At 38.7% G+C, this 12,801-nt stretch overlaps 2 protein-coding genes across 2 annotated transcripts in view; one reads left to right on the forward strand and one right to left on the reverse strand.

Moving 5' to 3' along the window:
- Positions 1-12,801, forward strand: part of bach1b (BTB and CNC homology 1, basic leucine zipper transcription factor 1 b) — a 113,437-nt gene that overhangs the window by 43,759 nt on the left and 56,877 nt on the right. The window lies entirely within an intron of this gene.
- LOC133552050 (integrin-linked protein kinase-like) overlaps positions 1-12,801 on the reverse strand; it is a 37,809-nt gene that overhangs the window by 8,147 nt on the left and 16,861 nt on the right. Inside the window, exons 3-5 of the mRNA XM_061899358.1 lie at positions 9,742-9,907; positions 9,579-9,674; positions 6,684-6,780 (exon numbers count right to left, since the gene is read on the reverse strand). Of these exons, the coding sequence (XP_061755342.1) occupies positions 6,684-6,780; positions 9,579-9,674; positions 9,742-9,907 (359 nt within the window). The remainder of the gene's footprint in view (positions 1-6,683; positions 6,781-9,578; positions 9,675-9,741; positions 9,908-12,801) is intronic.

Raw genomic sequence — 12,801 nt, forward strand, 5'->3', positions numbered from 1 at the left:
TTAAGTCATGTTTTTACCTAAATGCCATGTCCCGAGTAGTCCGTCTGCCTTCCTGGGAGAACGACCCCGCAGCAATAAAATATTTCTTACCATTGATGTGACTTCTTGAACAGGTGCGGTAGGAAACGGATGGATGGATTTAAATGCATGAGAATGTTTTGTATTTTGAACTTTATTTTTAGTACTGTGAATTCCAGCGAAATTATTCATAATTATCGTGTTAAGCAATGTCATCTAAGATTTATCCAAGAGCCAGATGCTGTCATCAAAAGAGCCACATCTGGCTCTAGAGCCATAGGTTCCCTACCCCTGATACAGGCTTTGATAAATTGCTACGCTATAAAATGTTTGCCTGGTATGGCGCCAAACTTTGCTTTAATTGTTTTTGGCCATTTTTCGGTGGAAAAAAGGGTCAAACTATTACAAACTTCCCGAGGGACTTTGGCCAAATGAGTTGCGCCTCAGTGTTAATTTTGACAGCAAAATTTGATTAGGTTTTAGTCATAGTCTTTTGACTAAATAGTCGTAATTTAGTTATTTAAATTGTTTTAGTTTTAGTCTAGTTTTAGTTGACGAAACATCATAAGATTGTAGTTGACGAAAACTACAGTAGATTTAGTCGACTAAAGGGTAATATGTCAACTTTCCCTTCAATTTCTGAAAGTCAAAGCAAAACAGTGGAAAAATCAAGTCGTATTTTGATGAAAATCACGTCTCAAATGTAGTATTTCACGAGTAAGCCGTGTAATAAACGAGATGACGTGGAGTGAGTTGTATGTTGTGGAAAATGCTTACCTGTGTGTGGATTTCGGGGTGATTGGACTGTAAATGTCGCTTCAACTTTGTTGTGTTTTTCCCGGTAATCCTCGCGCTACATTTCTTACACTGCGTCTTGTTATCTTTGACCTCAGATATAAAATGTCCCCATATGTCCTCTCTCCTCTTCCTCCCCGGCGTTGACATGTTGTCTTCAGCAGTCTCAAACGCCAACTACGTTTACGTAACTTCCTTACCACGTCGCTCTGATTGGTTCTCTTCCCAACTCCTTCCGAACGAAATGAGTTCCGATTGGATTTCGTCTCTGGCAGACATTTTCGTCTCGTTTTTATTCGTTGACGAATATGTCAATACACCTCGTCATCGTCTTAGTCCACGTAAATTATTTCTTATTTAGTTATTATCTCGTTTTAGTCAGAAAAAAGACGATAACTATGACGAAAATTTTTCGTCAACAAAATTAACACAGTTGCGCCTTTATCGCCCCCTTGTGGTGAAACATAATAACTGTCTTAACTTCCTTCCGCATACTCCGATCTTCCTGAAATTTCTGATGGTGGGTCGCTGTGTTGGCTGGGACGCAACTGCATGACTACGGCGTCTTTTTTCGCCCCCTTGTGTTGGAAAAACTATTACAGTAATAACATCCTTTATAAATGCTCCGATCCTCCGGAATATTTGGATGGTGGGTCGGGTTGTTGGGTGGGATGCAACTGCATGATTACTGAGACACCCTTTTTCGCCCCCTTATGGTGAAACACTATAACAGTTATAACTTCCTTACACATGCGCCGATCTTACGGAATATTTGGATGGGGGGTCGGCATGTTGGGTGGGACGCAACTGCTTGGCTACTGCAGTGCCATCTGTCGCCCCCCTGTGGTGAAAAACTATAACACTAATAACTTCCTTACACATTCTCCGATCATCCGGAAAATTTGGATGGTGGGTCGGCATGTTGGGTGGGACGCAACTGCTTGACTAATGCAGTGCCATCTGTCGCCCCCCTGTGGTGAAAAACTATAACACTAATAACTTCCTTACACATTCTCCGATCTTCTGGAAAATTTGGATGGTGTGTCGGCGTGTTGGATGGGACGCAACTGCATGACGTCTTTTTTCGCCACCTTGTGTTGAAAAACTATAACAGTAATAACTTTTTTACACATGCTCCGATCTTCCGGAAAATTTGGATGTTGGGTGGGATGCAATTGCATGACTACTTCGACACCTTTTCTCGTCTTCTTATAGTGAAACACTATGAGTAATAACTTCCTTACACATTTTCCAATCTTCCGGAATATTTGGATGGTTGGGCGGGACGCAAATGCATGACTGCGGCGTCGTTTTTCACCACCTTGTGGTGAAAAACTAAAACAGTAAGAACTTCCTTACAGATGCTCCAATCTTCTGGAAAATTTGGACGGTGGTTCGGGGTGTTGGGTGGGACGCAACTGCATGACTACTGCGGTGTCTTTTTTCACCCCCTTGTGGTGAAAAACTATAACAGTAATAACTTCCCTACACATGCTGCGATCTTCCGGGAAATTTGTAAGGATTCGGGTGGGACGCAACTGCATGATTACTGAGACACCCTTTTTCGCCCCCTTATGGGAAAACACTATAACAGTTATAACTTCCTTACACATGCGCCGATTTTACGGAATATTTGGATGGGGGGTCGGCATGTTGGGTGGGACGCAACTGCTTGACTACTGCAGTGCCATCTGTCGCCCCCCTGTGGTGAAAAACTATAACAGTAATAACTTCCTTACACATTCTCCGATCTTCCGGAAAATTTGGATGGTGGGTCGGCGTGTAGGATTGGACGCAACTGCATGACGTCTTTTTTCGCCACCTTGTGTTGAAAAACTATAACAGTAATAACTTTTTTACACATGCTCCGATCTTCTGGAAAATTTGGATGTTGGGTGGGATGCAATTGCATGACTACTTCGACACCTTTTCTCGTCTTCTTATAGTGAAACACTATGAGTAATAACTTCCTTACACATTTTCCAATCTTCCGGAATATTTGGATGGTTGGGCAGGACGCAAATGCATGACTGCGGCGTCGTTTTTCGCCACCTTGTGGTGAAAAACTAAAACAGTAAGAACTTCCTTACACATGCTCCAATCTTCTGGAAAATTTGGACGGTGGTTCGGGGTGTTGGGTGGGACGCAACTGTATGACTACTGCGGTGTCTTTTTTCACCCCCTTGTGGTGAAAAACTATAACAGTAATAACTTCCCTACACATGCTGCGATCTTCCGGGAAATTTGTAAGGATTCGGGTGGGACGCAACTGCACGATTACTGAGACACCCTTTTTCGCCCCCTTATGGTAAAACACTATAACAGTTATAACTTCCTTACACATTCTCCGATCTTCCGGAAAATTTGGATGGTGGGTCGGCGTGTAGGATGGGACGCAACTGCATGACGTCTTTTTTCGCCACCTTGTGTTGAAAAACTATAACAGTAATAACTTTTTTACACATGCTCCGATCTTCCGGAAAATTTGGATGTTGGGTGGGATGCAATTGCATGACTACTTCGACACCTTTTCTCGTCTTCTTATAGTGAAACGCTATGAGTAATAACTTCCTTACACATTTTCCAATCTTCCGGAATATTTGGATGGTTGGGCGGGACGCAAATGCATGACTGCGGCGTCGTTTTTCGCCACCTTGTGGTGAAAAACTAAAACAGTAAGAACTTCCTTACACATGCTCCAATCTTCTGGAAAATTTGGACGGTGGTTCGGGGTGTTGGGTGGGACGCAACTGCATGACTACTGCGGTGTCTTTTTTCACCCCCTTGTGGTGAAAAACTATAACAGTAATAACTTCCCTACACATGCTGCGATCTTCCGGAAAATTTGTAAGGATTCGGGTGAGACGCAACTGCACGATTACTGAGACACCCTTTTTCGCCCCCTTATGGTAAAACACTATAACAGTTATAACTTCCTTACACATGCGCCGATCGTATGGAATATTTGGATGGGGGGTCGGCATGTTGGGTGGGACGCAACTGCTTGGCTACTGCAGCGTCATTTGTCGCCCCCCTGTGGTAAAAAACTATAACAGTAATAACTTCCTTACACATGTGTTGATCTTCCGGAAAATTTGGATGGTTGGGTGGGATGCAACTGCATGACCGCGGCGTCTTTTTTCGCCCCCTTGTGGTGAAAAACTATAACAGTAATAACTTCTTTACACATGCGCCGATCTTACGGAATAATTGGATGGTGGGTCGGGTGTTGGGTGGGACGCAACTGCTTGACTACTGCAGCGTCATCTGTCGCCCCCCTGTGGTGATAAACCATATTAGTAATAACTTCCTTACACATTTGTTGATCTTCCGGAAAATTTGGATGGTTGGGTGGGATGCAACTGCGGCGTCTTTTTTTGCCCCCTTGTGGTGAAACACTATAACAGTAATAACTTTTTTACACATGCGCCGATCTTACGGAATATTTGGATGTTGGGTCGGTTGTTTGGTGGGGCGCAACTGCACGATTACTGCGACACCCTTATGGTAAAACACTATGACAGTAATAACTTCCTTACACATGCTCCGATCTTCCGGAAAATTTGGATTGTGGGTCGGAGTGTTGGGTGGGACGCAACTGCTTGACTACTGCAGTGCCCTTCTTCGCCCCCTTGTTGTGGAACACTGTAACAGTAATAACTTCTTTACACATGCGCCGATCTTCCGGAAAATTTGGATGGTTGTGTGAGAAGCAACTGCATGACTGCGGCGTCTTTTTTCGTCCCCTTGTGGTGAAAAACTATAGCGTAATAACTTCTTTACACATACTCCGATCTTCCAGAAAATTTGTAAGGATTCGGGTGGGATGCAACTGCGTGACTGTGGCGTCTTTTTTCGCCCCCTTGTGGTGAAAAAATGTATCAGTAATAACATCCTTCCACATGCACCGATCTCCCGGAATATTTCGATGTTGGGTGGGACGCAACTATGTGACTACTGTGGCGTCTTTTTTCACCCCCTTGTGGTGAAAAACTATAACGTAATAACTTCTTTACACATACTCCGATCTTCCAGAAAATTTGTAAGGATTCGGGTGGGATGCAACTGCATGACTGCAGCGTCTTTTTTCGCCCCCTTGTGGTGAAAAAATATATCAGTAATAACATCCTTCCACATGGACCGATCTTCTGGAATATTTCGATGTTGGGTGGGACGCAACTACGTGACTACTGTGGCGTCTTTTTTCACCCCCTTGTGGTGAAAAACTATAACGGTAATAACTTCTTTACACATACTCCAATCTTCCGGAAAATTTGTAAGGATTCGGGTGGGATGCAACTGCGTGACTGTGGCGTCTTTTTTCGCCCCCTTGTGGCGAAAAAATTTATCAGTAATAACATCCTTCCACATGCACCGATCTTCCGGAATATTTCGATGTTGGGTGGGACGCAACTGCGTGACTACTGTGGCGTCTTTTTTCACCCCCTTGTGGTGAAAAACTATAACGTAATAACTTCTTTACACATACTCCGATCTTCCAGAAAATTTGTAAGTATTCGGGTGGGATGCAACTGCATGACTGTGGCGTCTTTTTTCGCCCCCTTGTGGTGAAAAAATATATCAGTAATAACATCCTTCCACATGCACCGATCTCCCGGAATATTTCGATGTTGGGTGGGACGCAACTATGTGACCACTGTGGCGTCTTTTTTCACCCCCTTGTGGTGAAAAACTATAACGTAATAACTTCTTTACACATACTCCGATCTTCCAGAAAATTTGTAAGGATTCGGGTGGGATGCAACTGCATGACTGCAGCGTCTTTTTTCGCCCCCTTGTGGTGAAAAAATATATCAGTAATAACATCCTTCCACATGGACCGATCTTCTGGAATATTTCGATGTTGGGTGGGACGCAACTACGTGACTACTGTGGCGTCTTTTTTCACCCCCTTGTGGTGAAAAACTATAACGGTAATAACTTCTTTACACATACTCCAATCTTCCGGAAAATTTGTAAGGATTCGGGTGGGATGCAACTGCGTGACTGTGGCGTCTTTTTTCGCCCCCTTGTGGCGAAAAAATTTATCAGTAATAACATCCTTCCACATGCACCGATCTTCCGGAATATTTCGATGTTGGGTGGGACGCAACTGCGTGACTACTGTGGCGTCTTTTTTCACCCCCTTGTGGTGAAAAACTATAACGTAATAACTTCTTTACACATACTCCGATCTTCCAGAAAATTTGTAAGTATTCGGGTGGGATGCAACTGCATGACTGTGGCGTCTTTTTTCGCCCCCTTGTGGTGAAAAAATATATCAGTAATAACATCCTTCCACATGGACCGATCATCCGGAATATTTCGATGTTGGGTGGGACGCAACTGCATTTTTCGCCTCCTTGTGGTGAAAAACTATAACAGTCATAACTTCCTTACATGTGCTCCGATCTCCCTGAAATGTTTTGACGGTGGGTCAGGGCATCGGGTTGGACGTGACCGCCAGTATCATATGTGCCGACGAATATTTCATGTACTTCCTCCTGCTCCTGATTTTTCTTACTTTTTGTTGAAACATGCTTCCATCTACTCTTCTAAACTCTACTGGGCACTTTTTTCATCAGTTCTTTCAAGCTAACTTAGAGGTTAGCGTCCCTCCGTGTTTGCTTCTGCTTGCTCTTACTCATGTAGCATGTTTAGTTGCCGCAATGGAGGGTGATTAACTTAGGGGAGCGGCTCCACACTGTGTATGGACATATACAGTTGGCTGTCGACCCAGGTACTACAAGTAAATACAGACGGGACAGCTTTTGTGATGGTCCGATCACGTCATTTTTCACGGAAACCTGGCCGATACAGACCGATAGATGACCGATCCCTACTTAATACCTTCCTTAGTGACTTCTCACCTTGAAGAATTTGCCTCAAGCGGGGCTTGGCCTTGTCCAGAGGCGTCTGTCCGTACCTGTTGCACACACACACCTCAGCACCGCTGTCCAGCAGGTCCTAAACGAGCACAAAGATTCTTCAAGAATTAACACAAACAAGAATCCTTAGAACTCCTTCTTTGTCATGGAATGAGCAGCGGCACGTCAAAAGAAAATTCGAAAATATTTGTTTTTCAGTTTAACGCAAATGTAACTTGAAGACCACAAAATGACATGCTGAGATGATTCATTGATATTTATGTCAATCTGGATCAGATCTGGTGGAACAACTTAAAGTTAAATTTTATTGTGGACATCAAATTATTTTTTGTGGTCAAAGTTACCACCAATAAATGTTTTAGTAATGTACATGTATTTTTATAGAGGTTAATTTGTGTTGTTTTTACTAAAGTTTTTTTTTGGTAACTGAATTAATATAACACTTTTTTTTTTTTGCTTTCGAATTTTGTGAATTGATTTTTACAGATTATTTTTTTTTACATCAAATTATGCTGAAAATTTAATTGAAAAAACTTTTTTTTTATCAAAATGTGTGTTTTGAAATTCACAGTATAAAAATTGTGTTAAAAAAATGTAGTGTAGAAAAATGTAGTGTATTAAAATTCTGTGTATAAAAAATCAGTGTTTAAAAGATCAGTTTTAATTTTGTGAACTGAATTTTTGTACATATAATTTTATGAATTTCATAGATTTTTTTGAGTTTAAAATTCTGTGTAAATAAGTCAGTGTACAAAAATGCAAAAAAAAAAAACAAAAAAAAATTAAATTCAGTGTAAAAAAATCAGTATATAAAAATTCAATTAAAACTATTCATTTAAAAAAAAAATCAGGGTATAAAAGCTCAGTGTTTCAAAACTCAGCGTTAAAAAAATCTATGTTAGAAAAATTCAGTGTTTAAAAATTCACTTTTAGAAAAAGTTAGTGTATAAACATTCAACGTTTAAGAATTATGTTGAAAAATTCAGTTTGAATTTTGTGAACTGAAGTTTTGTACATAAAATTGAATTAATTTCATTGATTTTTTTTGTGTTTAAAAAATCAGTGTACAAAAATTCAATTACATTTTTTTTTTAATTCAGTGTTAGAAAAAGTCTGTGTATAAAAGCTCAGTGTTTGAAAATTCAGCGTTAAAAAATTCACTCTTACAAAAATTCAGTGTAAAAAAATCAGTGTTTATAAATTCATTGTTAGAAAAATTTTGTGTGTAAAAATTAAACGTTTAAAAATTCCTGTCAGAAAAAGTTATCTCATAAAAATGTAGTGTATGAAAAATTTGGTGTATAAAAATGTAGTGTAAAAAAATTACTGCATAATAATTCAGTGTATAAAAAGTAATTGTTAGAAAAATTTAGCGTATGAAAAATTGTGTATACACATTTAATGTATATAAATTTAGTGGATAGACATTTAGTGAATGAAAAATGTAGTGTATCGAAATTGAATGTATAATTCAGTGAATAACAAGTCGTCATTGGAAAAATTTTGTGTATAGAAAGTCATTGTTGTAAAATTCTTGTTACAAAAATTCAGTGTATTTAAAAAAATTAATTTTAGAAAAATTCAGTGTATAAAATTCACTGTAAGAAAAATTCACGTTAGAAATATTGAGTGTATAAAATTTCAGTGTATAAAAATTTGTTTAAAAATTACCGTTAGAAAAATTTAGCGTATAAAAATGTAGTGTATGAAAAATTCAGTGTATAAAAATGTAGTGTAAAAAAAATAATGCATAATAGTTCAATGTATAAAAAGTGATTAGAAAAATTTAGTGTATAAAAATGTAGTGTATGAAAAATTGTGTACACACATTTAATGTATAGAAATTTAGTGCATAAAAATGTAGTGTACGGTATAGAAATTGAATGTATAATTCAGTGAATAATAATTCAGTGTAAAACAAGTCATTGGAAAAATGTTGTGTATAAAAAGTCATTGGTTCAAAATTCTTTGTGAGAAAAATTCAGTGTATCTAAAAATTAATTGTAGACGAATTCAGTGTATAATATTAACTGTAAGGAAAATTCCCGTTAGAAAAATTTAGCGTGTAAAAATGTTGTGTATGAAAAATTTGGTGTAAACAATTCAGTGCATAATAATTCAGTGTATGAAAAGTAATTGTTAGAAAAATTTGGAGTATGAAAAACTGTCTAAAATTTAGTGTATGAAAAATTGTGTTTACACATTTAACGTATAGAAATTTAGTGAATAAAAAAATTTGTGTATGAAAAATGTAGTGTATAAAAATGTGTATTCAAGTTAAATGTATAATTCAGGGTATAAAAAGTCATCATTAGAAAAATTCAGTGGAGAAAAATTGTGTTGTCATTGTTTTAAAATTCATTGTTAGAAAAATTCAGTGTATTTAAAAAAATAATTGTTAGAAAAAAATAATTGTAGGAACATTCAGTGTATTTAAAAATTAATTTTTAGAAAAAATAATTGTAGAAAAAATTGAGTAAAAATTTAGCGTATAACATTTTTTGTAACTTGAAAATGTATAATTTCAAAATGCTTGATTTTTAAACACGTATTTTGCTAACATGTTTTTTTCCAATGAAAGTGTCAGCACGATTTGATGTAAAAAATTCAGTTCACAAAATTTAAACACAAAAAATTAAGTTGCATAAACTCAATGTCCAAAAAAAAAACTTTGGTAATAAATACGCAAAATATATTTATGTAGCGTGTACCCCGTCTATTTGGGGGGATGAAGTTCCAAGACCACCTGAGTAGCAAATAAACGTGAGTAATTGAGACTGCTTTAAAAATGTCTATTTTTAACCCTCCTTCCCCTTTAACTCCTAGTTTGATGTAATCTGTCCAGCAGAGGGCGCTGTCAGTGCGGCGTGTCGCTACCTCCGCCACCTCCTCTTTGCCCCAGAAGCAGGCGTAGTGCAGCGGCGTGTTCCCGTGTTCGTTGACGGTGTTTGGGTCCGCTTTGCACTGAATCAGCTGCACACAGTTCAGGCAAAGGTGAGGTCGTCGCCATGGTGTCATAACGTGGGGGGGGGGGGCGTACCTTAGCCACGATGTCGCCGTGGCCGTGACTGGCGGCCAGATGCAGGGGTGTGTCGTCGCCGCGGTTCATCACGTTGATGCGGGCGCCCCTCATGATGAGCATGTCCACCACGCCGCCGCGCCCCTCCCTGCAGGCCCAGTGCAGCGGACTGAAGCCGTGGTCGTCGCTGGAAGGACAATCCAAAATAAGCTTCCACTTTTCAAAGTGCGCCAGCTCGATAATACGATAAACAATACTTGGAGGATTAACACTTTTTAGGACTCAACGACTGGCACATTTATCTTAATGGCAAAGACTACTTCCTCACCAATACAACATTAGCAGGAAAACTGGCGTGTTATGTTGCAATTTTCCATGTAGATGGACAAAGCAAGCATGTCTTAAAAAAAGCGCTCAAAAAAAGCCCCCACTTTGCAAAATGCGCTAGCTCGATGCTAATTAACATTGGATATGCCATATACATGCTAGCGATTAGCATTAGCGATTTTACATGGCGATTTAAACACCAAAATGTGTTAATGAAAACTACAACTAAGATGCACGTTACGATCAAACAGCTGGTGTGTAATAAGTACAATACCTACAGTACCAACACTTTTTAGGACTCAACGACTGGTACATTTATCTTAATGGCGAAGACTTCTTCCTGACTACAACAACATTAGCAGGAAAACAGGCTTGTTATGTTGCAATTTTCCATGTAGACAAAGCCAACATGTCTTAAAAAAAGCCCCCACTTTTCAAAATGCGCTAGCTCGATGCTAATTAACATTGGATGTGCCATATACATGCTAGCGATTAGCATTAGCGACTTTACATGGCGATTTAAACACCAAATGTTTTAATGAAAACGTCAACTCAGATATATGCTACACTCAAACAGCTGGTGTGTAATAAGTACAATACTTACAGTACTAACACTTTTTAGGACTCAACGACTAGTACATTTATTTTAATGGCAAAGACTACTTCCTGACTACGACAACATTAGCAGGAAAACAGGTGTATTGTCCATGTCAACAAAGCAAGCATGTTTTGTAAAAAATGCGCTCAAAAATGAGCCTCCACTTTTCAAAATGCGCTAGCTCGATGCTAATTCACATTGGATACGCCATATACATGCTAGCGATTAGCATTAGCGATTTTACATGGCGATTTAAACACCAAATGTGTTACTGAAAACGTCAACTAAGATGCATGCTACAATCAAACAGCTGGTGTGTAATAAGTACAATACTTACAGTACTAACACTTTTTAGGACTCAACGACTGCTGCATTTATCTTAATGGCAAAGACTACTTCCTGACTATGACAGAATTAGCAGGAAAACAGGCGTTTTATGTTGCAATTTTCTATGTAGACAAAGCAAGCATGTCTTACAAAATGCGCAAAAAAAAGTCTCCACTTTTCAAAATGCGTTAGCGCGATGCTAATTTACAATGGACATGCCATATACATGCTAGCGATTAGCATTAGCGATTTTACATGGCGAAAACGTCAACTCAGATGTATGCTACAATCAAACAGCTGGTGTGTAATAAGTACAATACCTACAGTACCAACACTTTTTAGGACTCAAGGACTGGCACATTTATCTTAATGGCAAAGACTACTCCCTGACTATGACAACATTAGCAGGAAAACAGGCGTGTTATGTTGCAATTTTCCATGTAGATGGACAAAGAAAACATGTCTTAAAAAAAGTGCTCAAAAAAAGCCCCCACTTTTCAAAATGCGCTAGCTCGATGCTAATTCACATTGGATATGCCATATACATGCTAGCGATTAGCATTAGCGATTTTACCAAGATTTAAACACCAAAATGTGTTAATGAAAACGACAACTAAGATGCACGTTACAATCAAACAGCTGGTGTGTAATAAGTACAATACTTACAGTACTAACACTTTTTAGGACTCAACGACTGGTACATTTATCTTAATGGCAAAGACTACTCCCTGACTATGACAACATTAGCAGGAAAACTGGCGTGTTATGTTGCAATTTTTCATGTAGATAGACAAAGCAAGCATGTCTTAAAAAAAGCGCTCAAAAAAAGCCCCCACTTTTCAAAATGCGCTAGCTCGATGCTAATTCACATTGGATACGCCATATACATGCTAGCGATTAGCATTAGTGATTTTACATGGCGATTTAAACACCAAAATGTGTTAATGAAAATGACAACTAAGATGCACGTTACAATCAAACAGCTGGTGTGTAATAAGTACAATACTTACAGTATTAACACTTTTTAGGACTCAACGACTAGTACATTTATTTTAATGGCAAAGACTACTTCTTGACTACGACAACATGAGCAGGAAAACAGGTGTATTATGTTGCAATTTTTCATGTCAACAAAGCAAGCATGTTTTGTAAAAAATGCGCTCAAAAATGAGCCTCCACTTTTCAAAATGCGCTAGCTCGATGCTAATTCACATTGGATACGCCATATACATGCTAGCGATTAGCATTAGCGATTTTACATGGCGATTTAAACACCAAATGTGTTCATGAAAACGTCAACTCAGATGTATGCTTCAATCAAACAGCTGGTGTGTAATAAGTACAATACTTAGAGTACTAACACTTTTAGGACTCAACGACTAGTACATTTATTTTAATGGCAAAGACTATTTCTTGATACGGACAACATTAGCAGGAAAACAGGCGTATTACGTTGCAATTTTCCATGTAGACAAAGCAAGCATGTCTTACAAAAAGCGCTCAAAAAAAGCCCCCACTTTTCAAAATGCGCTAGCTAGATGCTAATTAACATTGGATATGCCATATACATGCTAGCGATTAGCATTAGCACGGTGATTTTAACGCCTCTAAATTTGTAATATGAAAACTACAACTAAGATGCAAGTTACAATCAAACACCTGGTGTGTAATAAGTACAATACTTACAGTATTAACACTTTTTAGGACTCAACGACTGGTACATTTATCTTAATGGCAAAGACTACTTCCTGACTACGACAACATGAGCAGGAAAACAGGCGTATTATGTTGCAATTTTCCATGTAGACAAAGCCAACATGTCTTAAAAA

This window comes from Nerophis ophidion, linkage group LG04, assembly GCF_033978795.1.
Source record: "Nerophis ophidion isolate RoL-2023_Sa linkage group LG04, RoL_Noph_v1.0, whole genome shotgun sequence".
Lineage (NCBI taxonomy): Eukaryota > Metazoa > Chordata > Actinopteri > Syngnathiformes > Syngnathidae > Nerophis > Nerophis ophidion.